Genomic DNA, 16,102 nt, shown 5'->3' with positions numbered 1-16,102 from the left:
CTTCGAGTTATAGTTCAGTCCAAGGTTTTAAAAATCGACCTGGAAATGGAACCATTTTGATCATCGGTTTCTAGGTTAGTGGTTTGACCATCCAGGTCGAACAGTTCAGATGATTTGACCTATAGATGACTTAGTATATTAGGGTTCTATCTCTCTTTTATGAGAAAAGAGAGAGCTAGAGCTAGGTCGGTTGAGAAAAAAAGAAAGAAAGAAAGGAAAGAAAGGAATGAAGGAGGAAAGAAAAGTGATGTTGTCTGATCTGAGGTGTTCTAAATCGAGGACACAATCAGGTAATCTTGCCAACTGGATGAAGCCGAGGTGGAAGAATGAAGTCGCATACTAAGATCTGCAACCAGGAGAAAGGTCAAAGGCCCGAGGAGTTATTCCTTGGGTAGGTGCTTTGACGCTCAAGTCAATTCGGTAGAGAAAGAGGTGGTCGAGCTGAGCAGGTTGGAATAATGCTAGTCCGAGTCGAAGAGATAGTGTAGAGATATTCACAGAGTGTTCTTCCCAAAAATTAAAGGTCCCTTAATGTTTACAGGGTTGTTTGGATGAGGTCGTCTGTCGAGGTCTTCGAGAGGTTTCCTCTTCCTTGTCCATGTAGGACACTCCTTCTTAGTCATGCTCTTCCATTACACGTGGTACCGAAGTGGCTAGAGAGAGAGAGGATGGCCACGGAGATTGCTACGTGACATCCTTAGCTAGTTCAAACATCACCCTAACACCACTCGCCCAGTTTTGAAGTCGAGGAGTATTGTGCTTGGCTGCAACTAGATGTGGAAGAGCTTTGCGGTCCTCGGATGAGGAACTTTAATTTCTTTGAGTTGACTAGCTCAGAGTTAGACCGGTTTGTTGGGTGAACTGGTTGGTTCAACGTTAGTGTGATTTCCGAGGTTGGTAGGCAGAAGCGCTATTTCGTCTTCCTGAGCTCACGCGCATGCAAAGGGCGGCATCGAATCAGTGTCGTTGATCTGGTTTGATATGAACCGTTGGCTGCCTTTATAAAAAAAGGGATAGGCGAGCCACTTCACTTTGTCATTTGAGAAGAGTTTGTTTCTTGGAGTTCGGTTGAAGTCCCTTGCTTGATATCTCGGGTGTCCCAAACTTTTTTTCTTCGGTAAGATGTCTTTCTCTTCGTCTTCCTTGTCTTCCCTTTTCATTGGGTACACTTCGGGGGATGAGAGTGAGGGTAGTCCTCGGCATGAGGTAACCGATGTTAGGGCGCCAGAGATTGATGCCAATGTGGCCGAGGTCAATGACGAGGGCGGTGATGAGGTCAAGAAATCGGTGCCAATGAGGCGATTGAGGCCGATGTGGAGCCTAAGGAGCGGTTTGCCTCGGTTTCGTGTAGCCTTTCCTCGGCCAACCTGGCTTGGATCCGGCAAGTGTATCATATTCCCGAGGAGTATGAACTGAGGTGTCCTAGGATCAGGGAGAGGGCCGCTTCGGCTCGTCTTGGGGAAATTTGTGTATATGTCCACAATTTGATAGCTGCCCTTAGGTTCCCTTTAGATCCCAAGGTAGTGGCCATCCTGAGGTGGTATTAGGTTCTACATGTTCAGTTCATGCCGAACTCGTTTCAGTACCTAGTTGGTCTACTTTGCTACTACACTCTCAAGGGCATCAAGATCACCCTACCGATGTTTAGATATTTTCTCCACTAGAAGAAGCACAAGCAAGGGTACTACTACTTGTCGACCAGACCGAACACCAAAGTGCTTGTTGGGGCTCCCTCTTCCATTAAACACTATAAAGAGGGTTTTTTCTTTGTGAAGTGCTGAGGAGGTTGGTCGTTCTCCCTTGCCTTGTCTGTTCCGAGGACCAAGGATAAGGGTCCTTCCCAGACCGAACTATCGAAGGAGGAGCTAGCTGTTGTGAGGAGGATAGTGTATGTGCACATTTGGGAATACACATCATCCCGATTGTTGACCATGGACGGGCTGAGTGATGGGATCTACTATGAGCATCATGTGCGTGAGGATGGGTTGCGGAGTCAGATCCTTTGGATGGATGTGGTCATTCATGGCCAAACTGGGTCTCATGCCTATCTGTGTGGCACCCTTTTGGGTCTTCGGCACGAGGATCGACTATAGTAGGCGCCTGCGCGGCAGGGCATCTAGCTTGGGGAGGGTAAGCTGGTTGCCCCAACATCTCCATCATGGCTAGGATGCGGTCGACTTTTTGCTACATGGCTTGGAATTGCGTGGGGTCGACTACAACCTAATGTTGGGGATACCGAGGTGGAGAGTTGTGAAGTAAGCGGGATCTCCGAGATGGGGAACAAGATCTAGAGTGGTTGGATGTGTTTTTGGGTGTAATTGCTTTGAGTGCGTAGAAAGGTGTTTGGAAAATATCTTTTTGTACGTTTCCCACAAACGACGACAATCTGATGTTGTCTGATCTGAGGTGTTTTTAACCGCGGACACAATTGGATAATCCTGCCAACTGGATGAAGCCGATATGGAAGGATGAAGCTGCGCACTAGGATCTACAACCAGGAGAAAGGTCAAAAACCTGAGGAGTTATTCCCCAGGTAGGTACTTCGACGTTCAAGTTAGTTTGGTAGAGAAAGAGGTAGTCGGGCCGAATAGGTTGGAATAATGTTGGTCCGAGCCTAAGAGATAGTGTAGAGATATTCACAGTGTTCTTCCCAAAAATTAAAGATCCCATACCTATTTATAGTTGGGTATCCATGTCCTAGATGGATAGGGCTTCTAGGGTTGTTGGGATGAGGTTGTCTGTCAAGGTCTTCGGGAGGTTTCCTCTTCCCCGATGGAGTATGCTTCCTTGTCCATGTAGGGCACTCCTTAGTCGTACTCTTCCGTTACACATGGTTTCAACATGGCTAGAGAGAGGATGGCCGTTGAGATTGCCACGTGGCATCCTTACCCAACTCAACCATCACCCAAACAAAAAGAAAGAAAGAAAGAAAGAAGAAGAAGAAGAAGAAGAAGAAGAAGATGATGAAGTTCACTTATGACGGAAATGGTGATGACACTTTCTAAGATCTAAGATCTTGTTTCTCTTTCTCTCTCTCTCTATCTTTCTCACTCTCTCACACACACACACACACACAAATCTTAGTGATCTCATATATGAGATCATATCTCAATCATTCCCCATCTCTCAATCTCTTCATTCCTTTTTATTAATAATCTTTAAAAATATTAAATATTTTTTATTAAACCACAAACCGTTGCCCAAGTCGACAATTTTGCAGTTTGATCGTTTGGGTTAGCACTTCTCTGACCAATTCAACATTTTTTTTTAGAAAATTAGTCCAGCCTAAAAACGGACTTGGATATATAACTGGTTCTTCGGTCGAATGATTTAACTATCTGGTCCAATCCAGTTTTTAAAACAATGGTTAAGTTAATAGGGTTTCAAATTCATGGCCAAACAGACCTGAGTATTTGGGAGTGTCCTTGGATAAAATCTAAACAATATTTTTGTTGCCTTATGGGTCCCCCTCCCCTTGAGACGAAGCATCTTAGTAAGAGATTTGATATGTCATGAATCAAGAAATTAGAATCTTCAATTGGTCTCCAATTTGTTTCAACAGGTGAGATTGAGAAGATTCTAGGTAAACATATTTTTAACAAGTGTTTAGATAAAGACTTAGGCTTAATTTGGAAAGAGTACAAATACAAATATGTGCAGTACAAATGTATAAAAAATAATACAAAATACAAGGTTTTGCACTTACGTATTTGTGTTTATATTCCTTTCAAACTAAGCATTAAGAAGATTTGGAGATTAAAAATCCCTCCTAGTTTTAAATTCTTCATGTAGAGAATAGATAAATGGTATATTATAACTAAGGATATGAGTTGTCCATTTTGTCAAAATGAATCTAAGTTGTTGTTTCATTTGTTTATTTCTTGTCCTTTGACTAGAGATTTTGTTTTTCGAGCATGTAGCCTACTATGTTTAGAAGAATGGTGCAATTTAACTCGATGGATAATCTTTTGATTTAGTTTTCTTTGGATCTCTTGTTGAACCTCATATGACTGAGTTGCTAAGTTGGATCTTAGTAGCTTGCTAATCCAAAAAAAAAATGTTGACAAAGTAATTTCTCTATTTGAAATTATAAGGAAAATAAACAATGTATTTGTGCTTAAATGTTTAAGGGGATGTTATGTGTGTAAATTTTGAGAAAGTAGTTGATTTTTTGTCTTTATTTGACAAAGAAGTTAAACCAATTCTATGTAATGGTAATGTATTGAATGGAGTGTTATAATTTTATGGCTTTGTGTGCTAAGTGATGATAAATCCTTTTTTTTGGTAGCTACAAGAGGGAGCTTAGGAGTCATTGGTACTCTAGAATCAGAACTGGGAGTCATTCTAAGAGCTCTTCTTTTTTCAAGGGAAAATGATGGAAGGATTTGATTATAGTTTCATACTCAAAAGTAATTGTTGTTGGATGTCGAAGAAGGGAGAAGGAAATTTTTAGGTCTTGTTAGGAGAAGTTGGATATTATTTTGAGCCTCTTGAACAATTTCTCTTCAATATCTTTTGTCCATAAGGATAAATCTACTACTATTGCAACCCACTCTATAGCTTTGATGGCTAAATTTTTTGTTAGATGATAGATACTAGTAGTTTGTCCCACCAATCTGGATGGAAAAATGCATTTGTAATTTTTTGGGTTAATATGGTAGTCTATCCCATCGATCAAAAGGATTCACAAAACACAGGCACTGTTATCAACTTCTAGATGGAACTATCATCTACCAAACTTTGAGCCCCATAAAGTATTAATATTTGACAATAAGGGGTCATCAAAGTGAAATGATGTAATAGTGTTACACAATGCGAAAACCACCATTTTATACCCCACAAAATGCACCCTCCAAAACTAAATTTTACCAACGTAGCCCTGATCCCAAAGCAACAAAATGCTTTTTTAGTAGAGCATTTTAGATCGATATCCTTATGCAATGTGCTTTATAAAATTTTTGCTAAATCCTTGGCAAACCGTTTGAAGTTGGTGTTAAGCAAGATAATAGATGACTCTCAAAGTGCTTTTGTGGACAACAGGAACATCTTAGATATCAAAATTGCTCATGAGGCATTTCATTATTTGAGAAAGAAGAGAGGGAAGTCTTTCACCATGGCAATAAAGTTGGATATGAGAAAAGCATAAGACAGTGGATTGGAAAGCTTTAGAATTGACTCTTTTGGCTATGGGGTTTGTATAAAGATGGGTAAAAGAGATCATGAATGATGTTTCTTATGTGTTTTACACTCTCCCATTGAATGGGATTGTGAGAGGTTTCATAGAACCTCTAAATGGCCTCCGCTAGGGAGACCAGCTCAATATCTCTTTGTATGTATCATGCAATGCCTCACAAGTATTATTAAAAGGAAAATTGGAAATCAAGAATTCCAGGGCCTTCTTTTAAGCCATCGGGGCCTGGTTATTTTCCACCTCCTATACATAGATGATTGTATCCTTTTTGAGAAAGCAGACCTAGACCATTGTCATGCATTCAACCAGATTATCCAAAATTTTAACTCCGCAGTTAAGGAAAATGATGGCCAGAGTAGTCAAAGTTCCATAAGGAAACTACTCCAATTACCTCGGGGTTCCATCATCGATGGAAACAATTCAGAGTTGTTTTCTAAAATTCTAGAATTAGTTTAGTCCGAAGTATATTCATGAAAAGGGGCCTTTTTAACCCCTGTAGACAAAGAAATCTTGATTAAGGCCTTAGCCTCAACGTCCTCAATCTTTTTCAATGATTCATTTTCGTCTCCCAAAAGAAATTTGCAGGAAGATGAATAGTGCCGTGGAAAACTTCATGTGGGGACAGAAGAAAATTCACTGGATACCCTAGAGAGACCTCTGCCATCCGAAGTTAAAGGGCGGCTTGAGCTTTAGAAATTTTCACATCTTCGGCATAGCCTTCCTAGTGAAAGTAGCCTGGAACCTTCTAAAAAAGCAAGCCATGTCGAAAAGATCCTTAGAAATGTTTACTTTCCAAGGGTCCCTTTCCTAGAGGCCCCTCTTGGGTCCCACCCATCGTGGGCGTGGTGAAGCCTTGTTGATGGAAGAAACCTATTGAAAAAAGGCATCATTTGGAGATTTGAATCAGGAGAAAGCATCGACACTTGGGAGGAGCCATGGGTCCCGTCCCTTCCCCACTACAAGATTCAATTAGAGAAACCAACCTAGTCATAGTTCATGAAAGTGTTTTACCTTACCAACTCAAACTCAAGATCATGGAAGACGAAAGTTCTTAGAGGCTTGTTTATAGAAGTGGAGGTGAAGGCAATTTTACAAATTCCTTTAAGTTGGACCCCCCGATAAGACAAGCTAGCATGGAAACTTTCAAAGGACAATAATTTTTCGATGAAATCAGCTTAATAGCTAGTTCTACGGGTGCCTAGCCTCAACCCCTTCCTAAACTAGTCAGTCGACATATGGCAATACATATAGAAGCTCAAGATTCTCCCCAAAATTCAGTTTTCCCACTAGAGATGCTTAAATGGAGCTCTACCAACCCTTGTCAAGATGAAGTAAAGACATATTATAAATGATGACACCTGCCCAAGGTGGAGAGAGTAGCCAGATTCCTTGATCCATATGCTTATCACCTACCCTTTCGTGAGGGTTGTTTGGTTTGGCCTAAATGTTCCTATTCAAGCCCCTACAAATTAGGAAGATTCGGTGGGTTGGCTAGCTAATTGGATAAAGGACTCAAACTTAAAGGTTGGGCAAGCAAGGAAGACTAGAGTGACAAAAACATGCTGGCTATTATGGAAATCAAGGAACGACTTGGTCCACCAAGGTGAGAAAGATCATCCCTAGAAGATCATTGAAAATGTCTTCATTCTCACCCATGAGCAACTTGAGACTTACATATCCCCTTCCCCCATCTCCTCCCTAGTTTCTCCCCCTCAAACTTGGAATTCCCCCCTCTGAGAGTTGTTAAGTTAAACTCGGATGCAGCTTGTAACTCCCAAGCTCAAAAGGTGATAATCAGTTTTTTTTTTTTTTCTAAGGTCCTCTTCTGGTAAACTAATTGCAGCAGGGCATAATAAGGTTCTCCCTCTTCGATCCTTCTCTAGAAGCTAAGGCTCTTAGAAGGGGTTTGACCGAGGCTTTAAGTTGCAGGGTGACTTCCCTAGTTGTTGAATCAGACTCCTAGGATCTAATCACAACTATTCTCCAAGAAAGGGATGTGTCCCTATCAAAGGTTTAGCTAGTTATCTCAAATATTCAAGGACTTTGCCCACAGATTTCAAGTGGGTAGCCCACAATGTTACAACCTTTTCTTCCATTTCTAGTGGTTGGCATGGCTGTGCAACCAATTGTCCTCCTTGGTTGGAGAATTACCTAGAAGCAGATATTCGATCCTTATAACCAATTTTCCTCATTTTCAATCCGAGTAAGTGTTATCTAGGAAAATGTTATTCAAGTAAGTACATTCACCCATGTTTTTTTGTTAGATGGTTAAGTGAGCAAATTTGATCCCTATTCTTTTTTGTTCTAGTAGGTATATTTTACTCCTCACATAGTTTGACCAATTTCCCCATTCATAGGTAAGTAATTTATTAACATCCCAAGTGGATAAAACTTTCTCAAGTAAGTTGTCAAAAACTTACCTAAGAAAAAGTTTTATTTCTATGGAACCCATATTTCACCAATTAAAAGAACATAGGAAAGTTGACCAGATGTTCTAAATATTTAGTACAAGCTAATATGTAGGATGGGGCATATTGGCTTGTATCTTTGGACACTTTTACCTTTTTAATTTATTTTTCAAACCTGTTCAGGGGTTGTTTAAGCCTTTAAGGACTATTTGCCCCCTAAAACAGGTCAAACCCCCAAACACTTGCTATAGGGATGTATTGGAGGGTCATCGATACATTGCAAAATTTTAATACTTTTGACTAAGGTTTTAAAAACCAACCCAAAAACAGAACCGGTTTGGCCATTAGTTTTTGGGTCAGCGGTTCTATCTTTTAGGTTGAATGGTTTAAGCAGTTTGTTAAATTTAACCCTTAGATTGGAATATTAGGGTAAAATGGATCATACATATATATGTATCTAATAACTCTTTTGTGAGAAGAGAGATATATGTGATTGTAGACTGAGAAAGGAAAGAAAGAAATAAAAAAAAGGAAATGAAGGAAGGAAGGAAAGAAGGAAGGAGGAGGAGGAAGAGGTGCTCATCAGCGACGATGACATGGTGACACACAACTATGGTAATGTTTCTCCCCCAACCTTTTCAAATATCTATCTTTGATCTCAAATCTGATCTCTCTCTCTCTCTTTGACCTCAGATCTGAGATCTTGTCTCAATCACTCCCCATCTCTCGATCTCATCTTTTTCTCTTTAATCCTCCCTTAAAAAATAAAATAATTTTCATTAAACCCTGAACCGTGGTCTGTGTCAATGGTTTAGCGGTTCAACCGCCCGAATCAATAGTTCTTTGGCCAAATCAATGTTTTTTTTTTTCAAAAAAACAGTTCAATTCAAAACCGGACCAGAGATATGACCAATTCCCTGGTCAAACGGTCAGACCGTCCGGTCCGGTTTGGTTTTTAAAATTATGCTTTTTTGACCCCCCCCAAATTTGCTCCAAACAAAAGGTGGCTAAAACTAAAACCCAGATGTGGATACTACTACTGCGGTGTCAGTGTCTGAGCAGCATGGAGGAGGAAATGATATACCAAACAAACAACGTTAAGTAATAAATGGATCGGTGATGTCGAGCCAAATTGGCCGTACCCGAACCGTACCCTCTACACAGAAACCTCGGGGCCCTCGAAGATGAGAGAGACAGTTAAACCACCCCCCTGTGAACGTTCAGCATTCAGCAAAGCCTCTCTAAAGTCTAAACTAAACTCTCTTCTTGTTGCTCTCTCGATCTTCCTTTGATGAGGAATTCTTCTTTTCTTCTCCTCTGCTTCTACGATTAGGGCTTCCACCACCAGCAGTACAACATCGGTTTCATTCAGATCCCAGAGCGAGACTAGGGGGCTTGCCGACTATGAGATTCTACCACCACCTCCTCCAATCTCAGAGAGAAGCATTTGCAGGTCTCTTAGTGCTGCTCCTCCCCGTTTTCTTTCCTCGTCTCTTTAGCCCCCTGGGCCACGCCTCGCCTTCTCTTTTCTCGGTACGTTCTTCTCCATCAAACATTCAAGCTTTGCTTTTGTTCGGCCTTCCCGTGTTTCTCTGTGTTTGCGTCTGTGTTGTTAAGTTAGCACGCGCGGGTGGTCGTGTTTGTGTATCAGGGCGGGCGGGTGTCTTCTGTAACTGGTAATGGCGGGCGGGATTTCATGTATTTGATGACTTTGGGGATTATTACTCTGGTACTTTGTGGGTGATTCGGAAGTCAGAGCGATTTTTGTCGAACAACTGATTTATTCTATGATTTCTTCTATAATTGGGAAGAGAAGTTTTGGGCCTTCTGGCTTTTGGTTTTGGGGACACAAATACGTCAATCCTAAATAACCGTCTGGCTGAACGCTGAAAGGAGTTGACCCGGTGGGCTAGTGAGTTGAATGGGTGTGCTCTGCGACCCACCTATGGTTATACTAAACTGGTGCACCGAGTTTTCAAGCATGGAAACTCCGGTCAACCTGATGCATTGGCTTCAACTAGAACAATTTCTGGCTCTTATTCACGACTCATACCTCCTTTTTTTAAAAGGGAATTGTGCTGGTGGTTACCTTACCTGATTGTTTCATTTTTTTCTCTTTCCTTAAGTAAATTAATTGTTATTCGAAAGAAAATTCTTATTAAAAGTGCGTTTTAGTTTACTGTTATTTGGTTTCTTTTGTCGTGTTAATGTGCTTATTATCAAATTCAATGCATAATGGGATCCCTGACCATTGATTCCTCCATTGTATTTCACAAAGTAGAAATACGTGCATTTGAGTTCACTATTATTGCTTGCTTAAAATTATTTATTTCTAGTATGTCTCTCTCGGTATAGACTATCAACTAAACTTTATGGTACTAGCTATTATTGTTGGTCATGGGAATTATGAATAGCATGCAGATGCATTCCATGGATGGGTGTTACACCACTGTTAACATTTACTTTTGTTGGCTACTTTTATAACAGATGTACATATCTTAAAAGTATGCAGTTGATTTTTTTTTTCATTTAATGGAATGTCTTCCCTATTTTGCAGGAGTGGAATGCTCCTAAACCCAAGCATCTGCCACTATTGAAGGGTGCTTTACAACGCCAACCTGTGAGTATAAGGGACTATATTTTTCTTTGAAATGTTTCTTCTTAAGGTCAAGTATTGTCTGCCGATTGTCTTCTTCTTGTTTTTTTTTTTTATTTTTTTCCTCTGTTGATTCTTACACCCAGTCAGGTAGACAACAATCTGAGCTCTGGTCTCCTTTGGCTGATCAAGGATGGAAACCTTGTCTTAAGTCTGCAAGTTCCTCTGGTGAGTAATTAAAGTGGAGCAAATGAAAATTGCATACAGTTAATCTGCTGCATGAAGTAATGGAACAGGGATTCTTGAAGCAAATGCAGGATCTGTTTTCTGATATCCATTATCTTTGTTTCTAATTTTCTAACAGTGCTACCAAAGAAGTCTCAGGGATATATCCAGGTGTTTCTGGATGGAGGCCTGAACCAACAAAGAATGGGGGTGGGTAATCTAATCTTTTTTCAAGGAAGAACATTAATATGGGGAACAAATAGACTGAACATGATGCTTAAAAGTATACATCTTGTTCATTTTGCATTTATTTGTTTGTGTGAACAAATAAAACTAATTACTTAAGATGCTCTTTTTTATTTACCCAAAGAATGATTTTTTAGTTTTTATTTTGCAGATTTGTGATGCTGTAGCTGTTGCTAAAATTCTAAATGCAACACTTGTGATCCCACATTTTGAAGTAAATCCTGTTTGGCAGGATTCAAGGTAGTTATAGAAAATACTTTTACTCTCTTATGTTGTCTAGATTATTCTAAGTTTTGGGTTCTTTCCCCTTCCTTGAGTATATATTAACAATACACAATACACCAGTTGTAAGAAAATGTTGGAGACTGCACCACTGATTATTGGTTTTCATTTGCAGCTCATTCTCAGAAATATTTGATGTAGATCACTTTATTGATGTCCTCAAGGATGAAATTTCTATAGTTAAAGATCTACCTAAAGAATACTCATGGAGCACTAGAGAGTATTATGCAACAGCCATTCGAGCTACAAGAATAAAAACAGCACCTGTTCATGCTTCAGCTAATTGGTATCTAGAGAATGTCTTGCCTGTATTACAGAGGTTGGTAAATACATCACTTTTTATTATTTGCAAATTAAAATTATGTTCTGTTTTTTTTTTTTTTTGGTAAATAGGCTACACCAACAGGAGGTAGCCCTCCCCCAAAACCCCTACACCCCCCTACCCTGGCGAAGGCAGAAATTATGTTGTCTGGAATCTTGAGATTTGAATCATCTATTCAGTTTCCCAACTTAATCTTTCTCTTCTGAATGAGTTTTTGTGAACTGAATTAAATGCAATGTGGCGAACTGGCGATTACCTTCTCTTTATCTCTGATTGATAAGTGGCATGGGCATTGTCATATATGGGAGCCTTAGGGAGATTGATTCAATTGTTGATTAATTAGAATGAAATTTGTTCTAGCATTATCTCCATTTCATTCTCACCCCATGTGGTTAATTCTAACCAAGAAGAACTTTACCACATGGCAAAAGAGGAGTCAGTTTCTCATCCCGGTCTGTTCCCTCCACTCTACCTCGCCCCTTTTCCTCCAAAACTTTGAGAACAATAGCATTTAGAAGCAATCGTGTGTGTTTTTTTTTTTAATTGACAGTATTCATGTTTTATTTATAGTGTTGAGATAAAAATCCATACCCAGCATTTCAAGGTTTTGAAATGGATGGTAAATGGTAATACCAGCTGAATAAAGGAGATCAAAAACAACCACAAGCTGGCAAATAGAAACCTATCAGATCAACCACTATATACTAGCAAACATGTTGAATTTACTGGTTCTTTTCAGGGAATTAGGCTTAAGGAAAAAGAATTTTCCTCTTCTTTTGTCCTACTTTAGCTCAAAAAAATTGCTTTTTTCTGAAAGACTGTTCTGTTTTTTATTAGATAGTATGGATATCTGTTTACTTGTTTAGAAAACACCTCCTTTACATAGAGAAGGAAAATCAAAACCACTCCAAAGAACTTGAGGAAGGAGGGCCTTCTTTTTCAAGTACTTACCGTTTCCATGGAAACCCTTTTAGGTGAATGCTGCTTTGAGAAATTTGTGCAAGAACAAGTGCTTCTGTGTTTGGTCCAACCATTGAGAAGAATGAGCTAGGAGGCAATTTTGGTTTGTTTCAAGACTCTGAAATTTCTTCTAGTTATCAAATTAGATTCCCTCTTTAAAAGAAAAACTCATCCAAAATCTTGCTTCCAATACTCAACCCACCTGTTTCCAGAGCCATTTCATTCTCCACTTTATCAAATAATATTTCTTCATGCAACCATATTCTCATTATCAGTTCCTGAAGTACCAATTAAATATTTGCCAATTTTTGCAGTGTATCCGGGTTTCTGGGGTACCTAAATACAGAGTAAAACCAACATTTTCTTTTATCAGCAGAGTAAAACCAAGAACCAACATTTATCTGCATATTTTTATAACTTGCTTTGATGCTTTCATACAAAGAGATCCCATGCTGACTAATGTCATCCCATTCTTAAAACTAAGATTTGCATTAGATCTTTATCTTTGCTCCAATGAAGGAGCCAGTTATTCATTGTTTTACATCTTGAAACCTGAGATGTGGTTGCCACTAGCTTAATTTAAATGGTACATTTTTCTTTGTGGTACCAATAGATCATTTTGAAATCAATGCATCACCAAGTATTTCCAGCTGTGTATTCTTAGGTTGTCACGACATCACATATAAGATTAATTGGTAATGTGCATTTTAATCAGAAATTTTATTTTATCAAGCAAAAATTGTTAATAATGATTTTACACTTGGTGATTGGCCCAGTTATGGTATTGCTGCTATTGCACCATTTTCTCACCGTTTAGCTTTTGATAACTTGCCTATGGACATTCAACGCCTTCGCTGTAAAGTCAACTTTAAGGCATTAGCCTTCGTTCCTCACATCAGAGAATTGGGAGAGGTCCTTGTCAATCGCCTTAGGCGTCCAGCAGGTAAAAGTGCACTAGGAGATAATCAGTTCTTGAGGGAGACAACTGATGATGGAAAGAAATGGGGAGATGGAAAGTTTGTTGTACTACACCTTCGGTTTGATAAGGTATGGTGTACTTCTGTTGACAATCATTTGTAGAACCATTTAATTTACTGCATTCAGATTCTCATTGTTTACAAGTCTTTTTTTTTGCACCGTATTCTCTAACTACTTATCATGCAGGATATGGCTGCTCATTCGGCCTGTGATTTTGGTGGGGGTAAAGCAGAAAAAATGGCTTTGGCCAAATACAGACAAGTGATTTGGCAGGGAAGGGTCATGAACTCTCAGTTCACTGATGAGGAGTTAAGGAGTCAAGGACGCTGCCCATTGACTCCAGAAGAGATTGGATTGTTGCTGGCAGCTTTGGGCCTTGACAATAGTACCCGACTCTATCTTGCATCCCACAAGGTTTATCTGCACATAGGAAAGCCCCTGCATTTATGTAGAATTTGAAATCAATGAAGTATTTGTGTCATATCTAGAGTTAAAAAACCTTGGTTTTCCATATTATCCAGGTCTATGGTGGGGAAGCAAGGATACAAGCTTTGCGTAATCTGTTCCCCTTGATGGAAGACAAGAAAAGCCTGGCTTCTGAAGAGGAACGGGCTAAAATTGAAGGGAAAGCTTCTTTATTAGCTGCGGTTGATTACTATGTCAGCATGCACAGTGATATTTTTATCTCGGCATCTCCTGGAAATATGCATAATGCATTGGTAAGTATCTCCCCTTAACACAAGACCATGTCTGATAGAATTGAAGTGTTGCTAAATAAAATTTATAGAAGTGACGGAGCAGCAAAGCCACTTTGTGCAAAAAAAAAAACAAAACCAGAAGGTCCATATCTAGTCCACCCCTCCCACGACCCCCAGATAGCAAGGATCAACATTAGGTGGTGGTCCTTAAAGAGCACCAAGCCCTATCTTTCCAGTCAACAGCCAAAATGGAAAGGAATGATTCATTGTTAGGTTTGGTTCAGTGGTTCACGACATATTTGGCATCCATGAAATGGTTTGTGCTCCTAATTCCAAGTTTGTCAACCGTAGTTTTCAATTCAGTACTTGTGTTTAAAATATATGCACGAGTTTATATGAAGATCCAAAAAAAAAAAAGATTGTAATGCCACTGTTGATGTTGATTTTGGTCATATCATTAGGTGGGTCATCGAACCTATGAGAATTTGAAGACTATTAGGCCAAGCATGGCATTGTTGGGTCAGCTGCTCCTGAACAAGAGTATAGAATGGTCCAAGTTTCAGCAGGCAGTTCTGGAGGGGCACAAAAACAGACAAGGACAAATCCGACTGAGGAAAGAGAAGCAATCCATTTATACATATCCTGCACCTGATTGTATGTGTCACGTTTAGCGCAAGTTTTAATGTTTTACAGCCATGATTATTTGTGGCTTATAGCGTTGTATAGGGCAGAATCCATTTTCTTTATTAAGTTTCAAGCTTCAATCTCTTGTTTGTACGAATGACAATACCTGTTATTAGAAAATCTAATAATTATCCTGACCAAGTGCTTCCTGGGGCTTCCGAGTAAACATTGTGCAAATGCTAATCTCCGCAAATCTGAACCGAGTTATATGCTTCAATAGAATCAGTTTAGAGGAACTCACCAAAGAAAACTTGTGATTTGTCGCAACTCCTAAATTAGCTCAGTGCGATTTGGTGCGAGTATCCAAAACTGCTGTTGCAGTCAGAAACTTCCGATTGTAGAAACATGGTTCCACTTAACATTTAACATCCGGTGGTCAATGGTAGAGTCTAGTACCCAACTTCGAAGCAATTACCAAAGAGATCAATGATGGGAGCGACAGATTGGTGAAAGTCTTTTGGTGTCATGTCTTTCTGGCAGATAAAATCAGAACGCGTGAACATAATTTGTTTTATTCGGTTAAAAACCATTTTAACCTAATAAACCAGAACTGAATTAACAAAAGTTATTATTACAGGTAGGATAAATTGCTGAAACCTCTCTTGAAGTTTTGAAACTGTTGCTAAAACCTCCTTGAAGTTGGTAATTACAATCACTTCCTCTTAACTTTCTGACACAGTTGTAAGTAGACCTCTTCTGTTAGAATCTATGAAAATGTTCAAAAATACTCTGTGCAGTTACTATTGAGGCTGGGTTCTACAGAAAAAAATGATACAAACTTTATGAAAAAAGATAATTTAAAGTTGTAACTTTACCTTTGAGCGATTGATATGAAGAGCAAATTTAGAAAATAAATCAATTTCAGAAAAAGAGATCAGAAAGATTTGGGATAAGGATTTAGAGAACTTGGAAAAAATATTTTGGTCAAAATAACTATACGAGTATTTTAGACATTTTCATGCCTCTTTTTAGAGAATTCTAATAAAAGTGATCTACTTGCAAGTTGCAACTATGTCAAAATGTCCAGGGAAGGTGATTTCAAATTTGCAATTACCAAATTTCAGGAGAGGTTTCAGCAACAACCAGAAACTTCAGGGATGTTTCAGCAATTTACCCTTAGAGGAAAAACCAAACCGACACTGAATTGAGGCAATACCAATATAAATGAACCAAATTTTGGTTCAGTTTTTTCAATTAGCCTAGTTTTTAAATCTAAAAACCAATAACCAATAACCAAAATCACTGAATCGGAAAAAAAAATAAAACCAAAATTTTCTGTTACATGAAGCCATGCATTCGAAACATCTCCCCATGGATGAAAACATAGAGTACAGGAGTTGTTCTGATGTAAAGTGGGTGAGGAATGTTCTGTGAGGAAATCGGTACTCAAATTCACCTATCCACCCACCAACAATTCATTTTGGTCCAACTTCCAAAGGCGAGGCCGGGATTTTGAACCATTCCTTCCATCTCTCAAGAATAAACTCACATTACCACTACCGGTTAACTGGT

The 16,102-nt window shown here is 39.2% G+C and overlaps 1 protein-coding gene across 2 annotated transcripts in view; it reads left to right on the top strand.

Annotated features, from left to right (window-relative positions):
* LOC104611913 (O-fucosyltransferase 31-like) overlaps nt 1-14,756 on the top strand; it is a 64,892-nt gene extending 50,136 nt beyond the window's left edge. The window contains exons 1-10 of one of the 2 annotated variants that reach the window (XM_010279195.3): nt 8,700-9,132; nt 10,157-10,219; nt 10,342-10,423; nt 10,560-10,630; nt 10,818-10,906; nt 11,064-11,267; nt 13,007-13,277; nt 13,395-13,622; nt 13,730-13,927; nt 14,368-14,756. In XM_010279195.3, coding sequence (XP_010277497.1) covers nt 9,004-9,132; nt 10,157-10,219; nt 10,342-10,423; nt 10,560-10,630; nt 10,818-10,906; nt 11,064-11,267; nt 13,007-13,277; nt 13,395-13,622; nt 13,730-13,927; nt 14,368-14,577 — 1,545 coding nt within the window. In that variant the 5' untranslated portion in view covers nt 8,700-9,003 and the 3' untranslated portion in view covers nt 14,578-14,756. Of the gene's footprint in view, nt 1-8,699; nt 9,133-10,156; nt 10,220-10,341; nt 10,424-10,559; nt 10,631-10,817; nt 10,907-11,063; nt 11,268-13,006; nt 13,278-13,394; nt 13,623-13,729; nt 13,928-14,367 lie in introns of those variants that run through there. The other variant, XM_088890770.1, reaches the window with a different exon arrangement.
* The last annotated feature ends 1,346 nt before the right edge of the window (nt 14,757-16,102 follow it).

This window comes from Nelumbo nucifera, chromosome 1 (genome assembly GCF_055504915.1).
Source record: "Nelumbo nucifera cultivar China Antique chromosome 1, China Antique-T2T, whole genome shotgun sequence".
Classification (NCBI taxonomy): Eukaryota; Viridiplantae; Streptophyta; class Magnoliopsida; order Proteales; family Nelumbonaceae; genus Nelumbo; species Nelumbo nucifera.
Note: the sequence above shows the minus strand (reverse complement) of the source record. Positions and strands in the feature narration are given on the sequence as shown.